General features: G+C 54.3%; 5 protein-coding genes across 5 annotated transcripts; 2 read left to right on the forward strand and 3 right to left on the reverse strand.

Moving 5' to 3' along the window:
• Nucleotides 1-59: 59 nt before the first annotated feature.
• CC84DRAFT_1216412 (zf-CHY-domain-containing protein) lies at nt 60-2,116 on the reverse strand (the record flags this gene model as incomplete). Its single annotated transcript, XM_018182799.1, has 2 exons — nt 60-1,229; nt 1,280-2,116. 2 exons carry the CDS (start codon nt 2,114-2,116, stop codon nt 60-62), a joined length of 2,007 nt encoding a protein of 668 aa, XP_018037820.1.
• A 1,131-nt stretch (nt 2,117-3,247) lies between these two features.
• CC84DRAFT_1216413 (ras guanine-nucleotide exchange protein-like protein) lies at nt 3,248-7,028 on the reverse strand (the record flags this gene model as incomplete). The annotated part of the gene is made up of 2 exons (XM_018182800.1): nt 3,248-6,394; nt 6,453-7,028. The coding sequence occupies 2 exons, from the start codon at nt 7,026-7,028 to the stop codon at nt 3,248-3,250; spliced, it is 3,723 nt and encodes a 1,240-aa protein (XP_018037821.1).
• Nucleotides 7,029-7,159: 131 nt separating this feature from the next.
• CC84DRAFT_657203 (uncharacterized protein) lies at nt 7,160-8,048 on the forward strand. Its single transcript, XM_018187039.1, has one exon. The coding sequence runs from the start codon at nt 7,510-7,512 to the stop codon at nt 8,002-8,004; it is 495 nt and encodes a 164-aa protein (XP_018037822.1). The 5' UTR covers nt 7,160-7,509; the 3' UTR covers nt 8,005-8,048.
• Nucleotides 8,049-12,357: 4,309 nt separating this feature from the next.
• On the forward strand, nt 12,358-12,979 carry CC84DRAFT_1163612 (uncharacterized protein). Its single transcript, XM_018178304.1, has one exon. It carries the CDS (start codon nt 12,506-12,508, stop codon nt 12,968-12,970), a length of 465 nt encoding a protein of 154 aa, XP_018037823.1. The 5' UTR covers nt 12,358-12,505; the 3' UTR covers nt 12,971-12,979.
• Nucleotides 12,980-14,242: 1,263 nt separating this feature from the next.
• Nucleotides 14,243-16,240, reverse strand: CC84DRAFT_1258555 (uncharacterized protein). Its single transcript, XM_018184836.1, has 5 exons — nt 16,054-16,240; nt 15,915-16,000; nt 15,352-15,863; nt 15,167-15,304; nt 14,243-15,122 (listed from the first exon to the last, which is right to left on the reverse strand). Exons 1-5 carry the CDS (start codon nt 16,162-16,164, stop codon nt 14,374-14,376), a joined length of 1,596 nt encoding a protein of 531 aa, XP_018037824.1. The 5' UTR covers nt 16,165-16,240; the 3' UTR covers nt 14,243-14,373.
• Nucleotides 16,241-16,341: the final 101 nt, after the last annotated feature.

A 16,341-nucleotide genomic window follows, 5' to 3' on the forward strand; every position in this document is an offset into this window, starting at 1 on the left:
TGTATGCCATTTTAACGCCCGCAATGCAATGTCCAAATGAAGCCCTCGCGGACCCAGTATCACCGATGTCCTGGTAAGTCAATGTCGTTATCGTCATCGTCGTCTTCTTCAGCCTCGCCCTCATCCTCTTCATGTTCGCTCTCGTCACTACTACTTTCATCGTCCCGTTCCTCACCACCGGACAGGAATCGGTCAAATAGTCCGCCATCTTCACCCCAGAACTGCATGCCATTTGCATCGCGATCCTCAGACAGATCCAGTGTGGGAATCTGGTCGATAGCGGGGTTCAAATAATTGCGCAGGGGTAATATCGAGCGGTTGAAACGTTCAAGAATGTATTGGGGGAGAGCGGGCAGCTGGACGGTTGTGCCGTCTGTGGCTTGCGTTTCGCGTGGCTCTTCGTCTAAGTCGATGATAGGCACGGCTTCGTTAGGGATCTCGCCGGTAGGGTTGAGATAGTAGTCGAAAGAACGACGGACGCGATCTAGCAGTTCGGACGGGTCCGGCATCTGAGGCATCTGCGGCATCTCGGGCATGCGAGGCATGCCTGCAAATTGTGGCATACCCCGAAACTGCGGCATCTGGAACGGGAATGATGGCAGCTGTCCCGAAGGCATGCCCGGAAACTGAGGTATTTGGAACGGGAAAGACGGAAGTTGGCCAGGTAGCCATGTTTGTTCCGGCTCGTCGGGTTGAAAGTAATAACGCGGAGAACGAAGAGGTAAGGACGCAGGCGAGCTGATGCTGATTGGCGATCGAGCTCCAGAGTATTCGTCGCTGTCTGCGTTGAGAATTGCGTTCGCAGTTTCTTCGCTCTCTGGTCCGTTCAGGATGCGGAGCTCGTTGGTGTTGTATGAGTCGCAGGAGTTGCACTTGTTGCCAAGCCAATGGTACTTAACAGAGGACTTTGCTGCGCAATCATTGCACTGAATGATTGCACGTGTGTTGACAAATTGCTCAGGCATAGGTTGGCTCTCAATGGCTTGAGTCAGCTTTTGCCATTGCAGCTCCATGTTGACAGCGCTCTTCTTGCATGTGGGGCACTTGTATGCGGTTTCCATGTACTGGTTGTAACAGTCCTTGTGTAAGTAATGGCCACATGGCATGGACACAACGGCCGTGGAAGAGTTGAACAGATATTCTCCGCATATAGGGCAGTCGCAGTCAGTAGCGCGCTCAATGCACTTGTGCGTTGTGGCGAAGGCTATCGATATGCACACATTGCAATTCTGGCGTGCGTTAGTCGGCCCACGGCGATTGCATACTACACATAGCGTACCTTGCAGTGCACATAGTCTTTGCCCAACCCCTCGCCCCGTCTACAAATGCCGCAATCAGGACAGTGGTAGATCTTTTTACTGCTGTTGTTGTCCCACAGCTTGCAGATGTCGCAGTAGTAGCATGCTGACTGCATTCCGCATTGCGTACAGTACTCAGTAGCCTTCTGTGGGGTGCCACAAGCCATGCACAGCATGTTCTGAGTGTTCTTCCGGTCCAAGTTGTGACCTTCTACTGCATCGTGGCAGTGCCTGCAAGTATACCATCGCCGACATTCGAAGCATTGGACCTTGACGTTGCGTTTGTAGTGCTCGCAACCAAATGAGGATTCCTCCTCGAACAACTCGGCCTCCTCGTCTTCGATAGCACCGTCCGGGCTAGGGTGCGTTGGCTGAGGCCGGTATGTAGGCGACGTGTCACCAGGCCGCAGGTTAAAAGGATTGTCTGGGTCGATGTCGGACGCGACGGAAACGGGTGAAGAGTAGTGGACTTCGGAGAAGAAGGACTGGCTCGACGTGGGTGTCAGGGGACGATCGTGTGAGACAAAGCTGCTGGGCGACGTGGGCCGCAGATAATTGTAGCGCTCCGTCATGAGGCCATGCATCATGCGAGCCTTGTCCACATCGCCAACCTTCAGAGCCCTAATCTCGTGGATGCGCGCCCGCAGATGGCGCATGCCATCGTCTGCGGGCAGCGACTCAGACATGGGAGGTGCATTCTGTCCGTCGGCGATCGAGGCTGGGCGGGCGATGTCGCGAGCAGGCGTTGCAGCATGCGAGGGATCGAGATTCAGACGTCGGAGCTGGACTTCCAGAGTATGCGGGGGGTTCGCGGACATTTCTCCATCTCCAGGTATATGAATAGGTGCGCTGGGTGCAGTGATGCGGCGCGATAAGCCTAGTGGGGGCTGCACAGTGCCGTCATTGCTGTGCCTCTGCTCGTCGCGAATTGCGGAGGGAGAATCATGAGTGGATGGCTCCTGGTGCCGAGCTTCTACTTCTGGTGCGGATGCATTGTTGCTGCTAGCTTGTGCAACTCCAACGGGCGTTCTTGTGCTGCCATCACGAAGGGAAGAGGATGCTGTGCGAGAGTCGATGTTTCTGGCATGTGAAGACGGGCGCTGGCCATCGCTGATGGCAGCATCTGGAGCAGCGCCCGAGAAGCGACGCGCCTGGCGCACAACTGGATCAATAATGAACGAGGAGAACAGACTCATAAGGGCACGTTTTGCAGGAGAGGGGTAGGCAGCAGAAAAAACGTTTCGTGCAATGTTTGCACGTGGAAGCTCTCGGAGCTGGACGAAACCGGCTGTCGCTGTCCAGAGCGCCACAGCACCCTTCAGCCACCACCACTGTCATTGCGAGAACGTGCCCGCAAAAGGCTCGTGATCTCGACCAAGTAACCAGGCCCATCATCGGCTGAGGGGGCGCGACTCAACGACAACTGCCCGTATTCAAGCATCACCGCACTTGGTTCTGATGCAGACTGGATAGATTCCACTTCCATTATCTTGGGCTCTGTGTCCCGATATGCACATGCGACTAAGATTATACACTGGATATCGCAACCACGCTCTTCCCATGCTTTTGTCCTTCCCATCTATACACAAAACCCTCTGCCAGGTCCATTCAACTCCGACACCCAAGTTTCCTTTCCGGTATCGAACGCCATCACCTAGAAAACCCTTGGGTGGCCAGAGCCCGCTGATCGCGGCCGCAGACCATACAAAGTAACAGAAAACGCTAATAGTGGTATCTGAACAAACAAAACAAGAAACTGAGCGTTAGTGTCGTTAAAGGCCGTTACAATAGACAGAAAACAAAAGCAAGAAGCGTCATCATCAGCTTGCTGCTGATCGGTTTCTAGGCGAACGAGAAAAATACCAGGTCGTGCACTGGGCGAAAATTATATACCATATATCCAAAAATGAGGCCAGCTGCGTGGAAAAGCAGTTCAGAAAGTAGCGGGTCTACCGGTCTTTGGTGTTATTGGTGAAGTAGTTGGACAGACTCAGCATCCCGAACCGATCCTCGGGTGCAGGGCGATTGTCGGCGGCCGCAGTGTGGGTTGCACCATTGTTGATGGGAGGAGGGGCGGCTTTTACCACCCGAGGAGGCTCACGAGGCTCCAAGAGCAATGACTGTCTGTGGAAGCTCTGGGGGTTGGCTTCCTTGCTCAAGTGCATTCGTTGTATTTGGGATTCAATCCAGTCCTGCATTTCCGGTACCGCTGTCAGGCGATATGGTACTTGGAAGGATTGTAACTGCCCAATGATTTTTGCGGTCTTCATATGTTTATCGAAGTTTATAACGGAAAGACCTTCTGCTCCAGAATCACCCGGTAGCGGACGAGTAGGCTCGTTCCCGGCGTCCACGAATGTAAGATCAGTGAGATACATGCCTACAAACGGGATGCAGGGTGCGACGTGGTCATGGAGACGCTGACGAAGGGCAGCGTAATTTTTGCTGAAGTCAGTGACTGCTTTGAGCTCATCGAATCGCGCCTTCGTTTTGCCAGAGACCAGCTCCCAGGTCCTCTTCAGCCGAAGCACAGTGGTAGTGTTCAACGAAGCGAGAATTGCCATCAGCGAATCGTAGTTGTCGAGTTCTACGCATTTGGTCGCAATCTTCACCCATTGCTTAATGACAATAGCTCTTCTCTTGGCGTCCTCTACATGTAGGATCGTATCTGTAACCAGGTTGGTCAGATCGTTCGAGAGCGTAGCCATCGCCTTGACATTGACGCCTTTCCCTCCTTTCTTCATCCATTCCGAGGCAAGCAGCTCCTCCGGCTGTATTGTGCAGAACAGTTTTGACTCGATGATGGTGAACTGCCTGGCCACTTCCAGTGGATCGAAGTCGAGAATGCTACATTGCGTCTTGCCGTCTTTCCACCCTTTCAGGGCGTTCAGCTGACTCCTGGTGATGTTGGAACTGGGTGCTGTGTTGTCGGCGGGAATGAACACGGAGCCGGAGACACCGGTCTTACCCAAAGAGGACGTGAGGCGGGGCACCAGAGCCCCAGCTCGGATCTCGGTGGCTTTGGAAGTCAATTCTGCAAGGCGTTTGCCTGCGGCAGGCAGAGCCGATCGGAGCTTTCCTGTGGCAAAAGAAAAGATGATGCCGAGAGCCGCGGAGTCAGATTCAACGACCCAGTGGCTTTCTAACCAGCCCTTGAAGACGTTATAGATTCTCAGACGGACAGGAATGCCCACACTCTGACTGTCGCCAATGAGGTCAAACCGACTGATCAGACATTGCGATAATTCAACCGGGGTGGTGAACAACCGGAACGTAAGATAGAACGTGGTGACAAAGCTTGTGTCAGGTGTTGAATCGTGCAAGGTCAACTGCTCCACCAACGCTGGCAGAGATCCTCCTGAGACCTGACCGTTGTTGTTATAGAGTAGTTCGTGAGAGTATGTCGTTTCGAGTAGATGCTCTTCGACCGCCTCGACGTCTTCGCTCGCGACGGAGCGGAGTTCTGATGAGCTACCAAAGCTACTAACGAGCGTTTGACCGCTATGCTTCTTCGCAGGAGACTGATCGGGAGTCGTTGCTCTGGTTGAGGTCTGCGATACTATGCTAGCAGTCTCGCCGCGCATGCTGTACCTGCATGTGCTACTAGAATCAGCTACGGACGCATTTACACTGTCAGTTCTAGCTGATTTTCCGAAGAAGCGCTGTGTCGCACTAGCAGGACTTGGGGAGTAATCCGAAGCAGTCGATTGGGGGAGCTGTGGCACGGCGCCTGGGACCAGGGATTGCGGCAGAGAAGACATGGACAACCGAAACGAGGTCGCGACCGGGCTTTCGGCGGTAGAGCTTTGAAGAGGCCGAAGACCTGCGTTCTGATTGCTCGCTGAGCTTGAGTGCGGGACGTCAGGAAGTGGTTTCGAGTCCGAAATGACCAGTGGTGGTGGCAGCTTACGCTCCTCCATTGGCGGCGGCGGGAGCGGTTTCTCGGTTTCTACGATTCGTTCTGGTTGACTTGATACTTCGGGTTGAGGCGCGTCATGTGGTTGATCGAGACTTGGTCGGTTTTGGTCGAGTTGATCGAAGACAGAGTGAGATAGGCCTTGTTCGTCGGTTTCAAACTCGAAGTCCCCTATGCGCTCGATAACCAATCTTGCTTTGGTAACGCATTCTCCAGCTGACCGGACACAGCTCGTGGCAGCAACGACAAGGTGTTTGCCCTGGTCTGGCATGATCACCTCGTCATCCATCCCCGCCTCGAAGCTGCTGAACATGTCTTTGGTCGCCTGGACGAGTTCTGCGAGTCGCGTGTACATCATCTCTCTTGCCTGCTGCAGTTGTTCCGATCTTCGAGAATCGCGCTCCCATACTTCCTCGACGACTGCGAGGAGGTTACGGCACGCTATGACTGACTCTTGTGTAGTCAACGCAAGCTCTTCAGACGAGCGCGACTGCAGGTGCAGCCCAATGAACGAGCCTATAAAGCCCAAGAAAGAATCGTGTGCAGCATTCAGCCGCTCGGAGGCAAGGTTATGTTTTCGCGTGCTTTGAGACTTTCCGGTGTACGACAGCCGGTGCGTAACAGATAATCGTTTCCCCAGAGCTTGGGCCTGGGGCGGGAAAAGAGGTGATTGGAGCGCGTCAGAGTCTGAAGGGATCGAGAAAGCAACCGAAAGACGAGCGAGGTTGCGTGGTTGCGTTGCTTCGTGGTCCAATGGCTCGCGCGTTACAATTGCGCTCGCTTGTGATACAGAAGCTGCATCGTCATTCGCTGGCGCACTGCCTGCGTCGTCTTGATTCGACGCTGCGGCCGGTTGCACGGCGAGATCAGCGGAGTCAGACGGAGGGGTCAGAGGTCTATTATTGCCCTCCCCCATGTCAAATGACAGCGACACCGCATCTTGCGCCCATATATCAAGGAATCGGACAGCTCTAGTCACAAGCTTGAATGCTTTGAGCACGAGTTCGTCCAGGCGCCCAAAAACCAGGCCAGGTGAGTCGTTGGTCTGCAGCACCTCCTGCAACTTCTTAGCGGTCTTGACGAGAGAAGATAGGTCGCCCAGTAACCCTTTGCGCATTCGTCGGAGACCAACATGAGCTACGATGAGGGGTGACTCCCTGGTCAGGCAGTCTGTTTTTTCCTAGACAATGCGTGAGTGATGTTCTAAATCAGAGGAAGCATAATTGATGTTTACTCACCAGGAAGAAGCGAACGCCAGCGATCAGCGTTCTTATATAATCCTGTTTCATGAAGACCACCAAGTCGCCGTTTTCGCCATCGCGGACAAGGTCCCAGAGATTAGTGAGCGCGTTCAGCAGTGTCCGTATTGTCGGATGATCGTAGGGTTCGCAGTAATTTGTCGGCAGCCATCCACGAGCTCCGGATGCCAACAAGGTTCCGTCAGCCCAGCCATTTGGGTGGACCGAGTGCACGAGGATAACATCGCCCTGGTTGATAGGTACAGTGATAGAGGATTCATCGGTCGAGGACGATACTGTGGAGCTGGGGTGGAAGTGATAGAAGGCGCGCAGGTAGTTGTGAAAGAGGGGTTGTGACGGCTGCTCCGCAAGTGTGTCTCTTGAGGACCGTGGCGTTAGCGGTGGGGACATATGCGACTGAGATGTGGTTGATTGTCCTCCCCGTGACGATGATTGTCGAGAATGCCCGAGGCGTGTGCTCCGCGACCGCTTGGGCGACTTCTGGATGTTCAATGGGGCCACCATCGCACTCGCGTGCTTGTTTGTGTCGTCTGATTCGAAGACGAGGTCGGCCATGGCGGACTCCATCTCTGAGGAATGATGCTCGGGGAGGCTGGGCAAGACTGACGCGCTAAGTATGCGACTCAATTTTGCTGCGGCATCGAATCAGGCCAATGCTGGAGCTCTGTGAAAGGCGGGCTTTGCGGTTCCTGGCGGATGTGGAGTTCTGGGTAAGATTGGGGAAGAGGGTCTGAGCGTATCGGTATCGATAGATGTTGTTTGGCTGATGACGGTGTTAGTGTTGGCTTGTGTGCTATTGTTGTGATTAGGGCAGGAGGAATGGTTCCGCAAGAATGATCCGATTCCAAGAATGTGACGCTCGCCAACGGGAAAAGACGTACCCGTGGACCAGAGGTTGCGAGATTCGATGCAGAGCGTTTCAGAGCGCAAGTCGTAGCGGTCGCCCAGCAGGCTGCAGCACGTTCGTAGAGCAACGTGCGACAGAAAGCTCGAGCTGCCCAGGTTTCCTATTCGGGCTCCCGGCTGGCGCAGCAGGATGACGAATTGGAAAACGGGCGGGATGCGTGCCGTGAAACACAACGTCAGACGCCAATCGCAGACGGTTGCACCTGTAGAGGGCTGTAACGGCGCGAGTTTCTGGCAGGCGAGGTCTGCGGCCGCGCGAACTGGGCGAGGCGGATGCAGTTGTAGTGAGTGCTGGCAGCCAGACTGGATGCTGTCGACGGTGCGGGGCGTGCAGCCAGGAGATAGCTGTCTAGACAGCCCTGGAGTGATGGTGACGAATGCTGACCGTAGGGAGGGGCCGCTGCACAGGCAAGTGCGCTGTGTGGTGCCTGCCGTGGTGCTGCAAGGGTCGTGCCTGCGGTCGCAACGGTCGCGATCAAGCTCGAGTATGGGCCACGCGAGGAGGAAGAAGCTTGAAATGGTGCGGCAGCCGCAACGCGGTACAAGTGCAGGAGAGGAGAGGCGGAGTGAACTCGAGGACAGCCCTGGAGCAGACGCGGAGAGGGCCTCGGGCAGATCGTCTTGATGTGATTCATTGACCCCGGCGAGAGGGCACCTTGCCGGCTGGCAGAACTCTGCAGGTGCCCTGAGAGCCGTGGACGCTGTCAGTCGCCTCCACTGCTCCTCGACAGGGGCCGCCTGGGGCACAGGCGTCAAGCCAACGCCACGCTCGTTCGCGCGGGCCCAAAGCGGACGCCAGCGCGGGCGTGTGGTGGATCCTCCCTGGTCGCCGTTCTGTTCCTCCTTGCACGGCCGTCCACCAGCCTGTGCGTGCTATTCACCCAGCCAATTGCACCCCCAACGCCCCGTTATCGCGCCGTTGCCCGGAGCAGCGTCCTCATATATCATGGGCAGCGTTAGGTCGAGCGGGTCCGTGCCGGCCTGCCCAAAAACGCCGCTCCGGCGACCGCTACATTCGACACGCATCGACTCGACAAGCTGCACGAGGGAGCCTCGAGCGCGTCCGCGTCAGGGGAGAGGAGGCACGACGTCGACAGTGGACGCGGCCGCCTGCATAAGACCCGCAGCTGCACATGCCGGACGCGAACCAGGAGCACAGTGGGCTGCAGGCGAGCCTTCGCGCCAGTCTGCCTCCGGCGCGCTAGGGACGCGACGCTAAGGCCGCCAAAGGGGCCGGGATGCACAGTGATCATCGCTTTTCGACGCCTCTGTGAGCGGCTCTATCCCTCCGTCGTACGGACTGCATCCCATTGGCCACGTTTGGGCCTTTTCGTCAACGTAAACAACAGCTCATGCATCCATCCCACCGTGCTTGGCGCTGCCTGGGAGCCTGACCTTCGAAGCCACTACCCGATAATGTTCGCAATGGCCGCAGGTTCCCAGGCCTCCCGCACATGTCCCACCTACCCCCGCACCCCTCCAGCCTGTACTCAAAGGATCGGACCTCAGAAGCAGCCAGGAACCACCATCGCTCCAGGGTTACGCTCCACACAAGACGCTGCAACCCCCAACATCGGGGAGTGGAGAGCTCCAGATCTGAGGTACTGGCCGGATCTGGCCGCGATCCCACTTCAGATTAACACTCACGACGATCCTCATATGGTGTGCCGACTTCTCAAATGTACCGGTGGTCTGGTAGGCCATACTCAGGCGCTTCCTCTACACCAGCCTCACCCTTGTGGACCATGAAAAAGTCACCACTTCTCGACAAGACTTAGCCATTGTGTGTATTGTGATGGACCCCACCCGTGCAATGCTAACATCCCATCGTTGTACCGAGTTAATGGAAACTGTACCGTACATGCGTAGTGGGTCTTTTCATTCCAAGAATCGGCACTCTGCAACCACCCGCAATGCAGAACTCGCCACGATCCTGGTCGTCTCGAAGCGAGCACTTGCAGAAAGTGAACATCCTCCACCAGGACCGGCCGTTCGGGAAAGAGGTGCAGGTAGCCTAGAGGTCGCAGCTTTTGTCTCGCACACACAGGCTTGTATTATCGGGCCACCAGGACCTTGGATACCGAGCAATGTAATAGCACCACGACGTGCACTTTAAGGTTTCACGACAGTTCCGTACCTTCACGCGGATATCGGGTACTCTCGTATTGCCACCGGAGGCCTTCCTAACTTTCTAGCTGGTGGCATCGTCCCGTTCCGATGTCTTTTAGTGGGCTTACCCACACTTTGCTGCGGTCGCATTCTCTCGAAATGGGTGGTTCAGGAGAGAACTGTTATCATGAAGTCACTAAAGCCGCCACCGACGGCCACAGCAGGGAGTTGGCTTTCAATAGCGAGCATGCAGTAGATTCTGCCGGGACGACGTCAACGGGAGTCCACATATTTTGTTAGTGCGCGGACGTTGAGCAGTCGGACAAAAGTCCGCCTCTTCAAGCTCGAAGCCACTAAGGCTCTACGGCTGCAACGGGAGCATCCGCGCAGCTCTAGATCCCACGTCGCGTGTGGTCCTCGAACATCTCGATTGGTAACGACAATTCAACCATTGCGCATGACTGCGGGGGTGATCGAGCAACAAGACTTCACAATAGGGCATCGCTGGTTGATTACACTGCACGTGCCTTCTTACCCGTATTGTGTATACGAGGAATACTTCGTGTCTCGGCATGGATGGCAGCGGTCAACCAGCATACGGCTCGTCCTTGAACTGTATGCTCTCTTTGGCTGCCGTTAACGCTAGATCCCGTCGCAGCTATACTGTGTACGAGTACGCTCGAACACAACGCCCTTGCGCGGTGAAAACAAGTGGGTCGCGCGTGACGCTCATACATACAAAAGTTGCCGACTAAGACAAAGAGCCCTGTTGTCTTGGAAATAATTAACTGGACCGTAGGCGCTAACGCGGTCTCCAGAGGAATACGGGATCGCCGGTCGAGAATTGCGATCAGCACGCAACGCCATCTTTCCCAATCAGTCGAACTGCTATCTCACGGGTTATCTGAATTTATGACCATTGCCGCTTCCTACCCGCGTCAGCGCTCGCCTCGATTTCATGAGTAGGGTAAGCATAAAAAAGGAACCATGCCCAGTAGCTTGGGGGTCGGAAATCTGGTCACTTCGGTTGATACTGGCTATGTTCAACGTCGCTACGGTGCCTACCTTACGATACAAGACCCTGGTCGAGGTCATGTTCTCGCATGAGTTCCGCGGCCTGATCCGGTTGCGGTCCATGCAGTTCGGGGAACCTTGTTCGCTCGTCCGACACCGCAGCAACGTTCCAACAGCTGTCGCCAAGCATCACAAAGCTGCAGCCTCAATGCACGTGCTCCGTGATATCACTGCTCCCATGTCGACACTGGTTTTCTCTAGGCTACCAGTTCCTAGAGTGTTCGATTACCCTGTTCCGAGATGAGATTTGTGCTCTCAGGTCAGCTGTTTGACTAACAATGTTGTCCTCGATCAAATCCGAAATCCCGCAAGCGACTCATCATCACAGCCACCGCGCCGCATTTGACAAAGCAATGGTCGTCATCGCCATCACTAACGCAGGCATTCTTCACATCATGGGCTAGCCGATGCACACCGATTGGCTATCCAGAATCCTACAACAGTACGAGAAGGATGCGCGAATCGCGGTTTGTTGCACCCTCGTGCCCCAAAACGTTCAGAGAATACCAAATTGAGATGCGAATCTGAGTAATTGTCAAACGGCCATTCCTTATCGCTATAATACATCTCCGCCGAGCTTAGTTTCGCTGTGTACTGTACTCATTCTCACCCACCACGATGACAATAACCCCGGCATCCAGGATAACCCTGGTACGGTTCCAACGCCGCGTATAGAGCCCCACCAGGTGCGGGATGGCTCTTCGAAGTCTATTCAGTACAGCGGCTAGCGAGGTGAGGGCTGTTGTTAGGCATCCCATCACCTGCACGAGCCATGTGCGATCGCTTGGTATTATTCCGTACTCTGAAAAACTACCATCCGTGAAAGTCAAGACGCCGAAGACGTATGAAGTAAACTACAGTTGCCAAGACGCGGATGACTGAGGGTGAGACAATACAAGGCTAAACTCAAGCGTTATGTATTGAGTAGGATATCATTTTCCAGGAAATTTCCTGTGCAGCGGCTACGGAGTTCTCTAGTGCACCTAGTACCTGTGCCAAATTTGCACGATGACATTCACATGGCAGCTCTAAAACGAAGCACTTTGTCACCATAATGTCTCAGTCAAGAACCAGTTCCTGATAGGAAGGAGCAAGTCCGTCATCATCTCACTACCCAACTTGAAGTCGAGAGATCAGGTCGCAGACAAAACCAGAGCAAAAACAGCTTTACCACCCCGAATGTGATCAATTCTCGAAACCTTCCAGTTTATGAGACACGAAGAAATCTCGGAGCCTGTCGAAGCAGCTCCGCCAATCTTAACCCAGCCGCTGCGTGATAGCAGCAATGAAACACAACATGCCCTCAGAGTAATAGTATGATCGAAGACAGCCACCCTATCTACATGATATACCTCGAAAGGTGCCGCAAAGCCCATCACCAATCGAGCGACAAAGTTGTTGCGCTATCCTCGAAGCCTAGTGCTTGATAACACCACACATAGGATCGTAGTTGCGACACGATTACGTTCCTCGCAATCAGGACACGCCCACTTTGGCTTAGCAGAACGAGTATAGTGTTGTAATGCTTCTCCACTGCGACAGTGCGGTTTTGGCGTCTCCGTCGCTAGAGTGAGAGGTGGCCGGCAAGTATGATCTTTGGAGATTCGTTTTGATTTTTCGGGGTATATCACGTTTTCTGTAGGCCTATTATGATCACGGCGTGTCTGTTATGATCGGTCCAGGACATGCCTGTAAACGCGCGACAGTTTCCTGCTTACTAGCGACGGGCCGACGTCTTTCCCACGTGGCAAGAGCTCAAACCATTGCGACTTGGAACATCACCTTTCACTCAATACGGCTAACCCTCCTATCTGCTCAATCAGGAAATATATCTACCGCATGCACACTGCAGGAGCAAAATCGCTGACCCCGAATCCAATTATCTAGCTTTCCACGTGCATCATCGCCTGCCATCCCACGTCATACAGAACCATAACCTCGGGATGCCGCGAACGACTTCACAAACTTATCCCTCCTCACCACCGTATCAAACCCACAATCCCACACACATATACATCATCCATGACAAGTCCTCTACCCTTCCAGGCTCCACGCATACTCTCCAACACAGCTCGTACATCACCTCGCCTCCGTTTCACGCCCCTGCCCCGTGCGCCCTCTCCATTCGCGGAAAAACCGCCACACACGCATCCCGCGCCCAGCTCCGCGGTACACTCGCATGCTCACCCGCGTTTGCATCCCTAAATAGCACCACCGGCTGCAGATTCCAGGGTACTTTGGCATTTCTCCGCGTCCGTGTCGAATTTCGTTTGCTTCCTTCTGCTACTGAAGAAGGGAAGCGTACCGACGGAGTGCAGGAGCTGGAGGGAAAAGGGTTTGGGGTATTGCGGTGTTTGGAAGGTTGGGGGGAGGTGTCGATTGCTGTTATGATGACCCTGGTGCGATAGTGGTGGGGCGAATTGGGGGAGTGGGGTGGGTGCATGAGGGAGGATGCGGATTGGAATTGCTTGCGGGTTTGGTGTGAATGAGGAGTGTATGCGTGCACTCAGAGTACCATCGTCTGCACTGGCGTAAAGAACTGCAGACGTGGACGTATGAATTGACATGTACACAGACTGTATCAGACTTGACTACACAGCTACCCTATGAGGAACACGAATACGCTGACCATGCGCGTACCTACCACGAACGTACACGCAGATCTCCGGGAACCAGTATGGCATGATGTATGGGACTGCGGCTTTCACGCAGCGTGACATGGCGTCTTGGGATTTACCATCCTGATGGCGATTCAATTCACAGGCAGGAACGCGTACCTATCCGACGCCGGATGTTACACAACTCCCCATATGAACAATTTTCTGAAATGAAACCACGCCACCACGTCGTCGCCGCCTGCAAGCCACCTTCACATCACATCCTCAATACAGATCCTCGTATTGCTAGTCGGGCATCGCCGATTTGTTAGCATATGTGATAGTTCGTGGAGGTTCCATGTCTGTTTTTGTATTTTGAAGCCGAAGGTGGCTGTGGAGATGATGGCTGCATGGTGATTGCAGCTCATCCTCTGACAAAGCCACGCAACCCCAGACCCTGCATTCGTACGATACTTACAATATGAATGTAGCGCTTTCCGCTCCAGACCAAGGCCGCGTGGCGTGCATTCCACAGCCATACGATTTGTCAAGTCGCACAATAAACCCACAAAGGGTATATTCAATAGACGAAGCATCCTCCCCGGCCCGAATTGGGCCGCACCGAATCAAGAAATACTCCCTGTACCAATATCCTATGATCAGGCCATATGTAGGAATAAACTTCAGAGCAAGTCATCTTCAATCTGCTCTGAATTTGGCGTGTATTCGCATCTATCGTTGTGCCGCGACTGCAATAAATCCCAGAGATCTTGCGAACGATTATCTGTATCGGATGAGAAATGGTAATGAAGGTAGTCGTAAAGTCAAACGTAGTGTTGTACCAGTGTATGCAGGTTTCGTGAAACTTTATCATCCAGGCTAGGTGACATTATGTAACAAGAGGCACCATGACGGTGGGCGGAAAGAACTGGTGGCGGTTGGTATCCATGGGAGCTTGGAACAAAGTAGAGCGATGCAAAGATTTAGCTGCTCGTGATGTAGCCCACAACATCTACGTGCGAGGGTGCAATAGGTCTGAGAAGCACGCAGGTCAGAAGTCACATACGCAACACTAAATTAAGACATCAATTCAAGAACATACAAAACATCACCCCAGATCTCCCTGCTTAGCGCAAACCCCTTGACCTCTGTACACGCACTCCACCCAATTCAACTGCCCCTCTACATACACATGATGGGTCCAAGCAAACCCCCTACCACATGAACCTCTGCACACTCCCCGGCTCACTCGCCCACGTGAATTCCCGATACAAAAACATATACCCCACCCCCAAATTCACAGCGAGAAGCCACGCCGTCTCCAGCGCCAGCCGCACCGTAGTCGCACGGCCAGGCTCCACTGGCACATGCAATCGCCATATAACCCACGGGATGATGAAGTACCGGGGCTCCACGAGCGGGGCGGTAATGACGGAGAGCGCGGTGGCACCAACCCAGACGAGGACGAAGCTGATTTGAACGGAGCTATCCTTCGCGCTGGCAAGTTTCTGCTGTCTCTTCGGCGCGGTCTTTGCGGATGGCGTGGGTGCAGGATGGGGAGGCGCCCCGAGGATCCGGATAGTGAGCAGAGCGCAAATGTAGTACACGCCTACAGCGAGGTACTTGACCACCGGGTGCCGGAACAGGAGGCGGAAGACGTAGAAGACGTAGTGGCGGTTGTCGGCGAGGGAGTAGGGGTGGATGATGGTGTTGAAGTGGACGGCTGCAAATGCGGAGACGTTGAAGAGGAGGGCGGCAAGGGCGCTAGGTGCTATGGGCGATGAGGGCGATGAGGGCCCTGTGAGGTTGGTTTCGAGAAGTGAGCGGAGGTGATTGGGGAGGACGGGGAGTATGGGCTGGAGGAGGGAAGGTAGCGTGAGTGGGAGCGAGAAGAACACCATATAGGGCCAAAGGTAGAGCATCTGGGGGAGGTGGATGGTTGCCATGTGGGCCGATTTGTCGCCTACCTGGGTCAGTCGAGGAGGCTTGGACGGGCAAAGGACTGACCTAGTACGACACCGCCGTTCCAGAGGACAAAGCCGCCAAATAGGCCAAGCAAGATGAGGTACGGGAAGACGGCTTTGATTACCGCTATTGGTTTCATCAGGACATCTCGGGGAAGGTAGAAGAGGAAGGCGAAGTAGTCTGATAATTGCTCAGTACACACGGCTTTGATTGGCGAACGAACTTACGTCTTGGTCCAGCCTGTTCAACGGGTGCATCGAGCATCTCGTCATAAGACTTCAGCGTGTCGACGACCGCGAGGCCGGCTGGGAAGACAGCAACCCAGAAGATGTTCGTTTGGCGGAACAAAAGTGCCAGTACGCCGATGTTGATAATAAGTAAGCTCGACAGAAGATAATTATGTGTTCCCCGCTGGCTTAGGTACGTAGAGTATGCAGCGAGAACGACGAGCGTGGACAGCACATCGGTGTAGTATAGTCCAGAGAAGAAGAACAGCGGCGGAAACAAACTAATGTTGAGAGCGGTATGGGCATCCAGAAGAGATGTCTGGGTCTCATCGTCCTTGAATTGCGGGACGGATGCCTCCGTCCGAGTGCGGCGAGGAGGAAGCGGCCTACGAAGAAGCCGGCGAATTTGGTACGATAGAAGACAAATTAGGCAAATGGCTCCTACGTTCAGAGCACGTAATGCTGATATGTCACATCCTGCTATCGGTTTGATCAGAAGAGAAGCGAGGTATCTGGGTATGTTAGCAGGTCGTGGATAAGTATGAGCAACTGGCGGTCTCTACAGTCCTGGTGGTGTGGTGATCTTCGGATCCCACGTGTAGTCTTTTTGACAATACCTCTGGGCCTGCGGCACGTGAAAGTATTCGTCCTGTAAAAATTACTACTCGGATGCTGTGGGTGAATTGAAGCATGAATGCTCACAAGATAGGGCCTGGGCACTCGTTCGGACACAAGCTTGTACCAGGTGGCCGAGATATTTGCAATGGCTACAAGGACCGTGGGGAGCGCCCACACCTGCCGCAGCGAAGACATATCTGCTCTCGCACCTGGGTCTTCTGGCCCTATTTATCTTAAAGAAGGAATTGCTTTCGCCGTCATGCTGAGGAGGTGCAGGCCACGTGTGGTGGAATCGCCAAACGGACCCTGAGAAAACTAGCGCCAATCCGGGAAGGCTTCAGCCGCCTTTACGCGTCCGACGTGGAAGCGCGT

Source organism: Paraphaeosphaeria sporulosa, assembly GCF_001642045.1.
Source record: "Paraphaeosphaeria sporulosa strain AP3s5-JAC2a unplaced genomic scaffold CC84scaffold_4, whole genome shotgun sequence".
NCBI classification, from domain to species: Eukaryota; Fungi; Ascomycota; class Dothideomycetes; order Pleosporales; family Didymosphaeriaceae; genus Paraphaeosphaeria; species Paraphaeosphaeria sporulosa.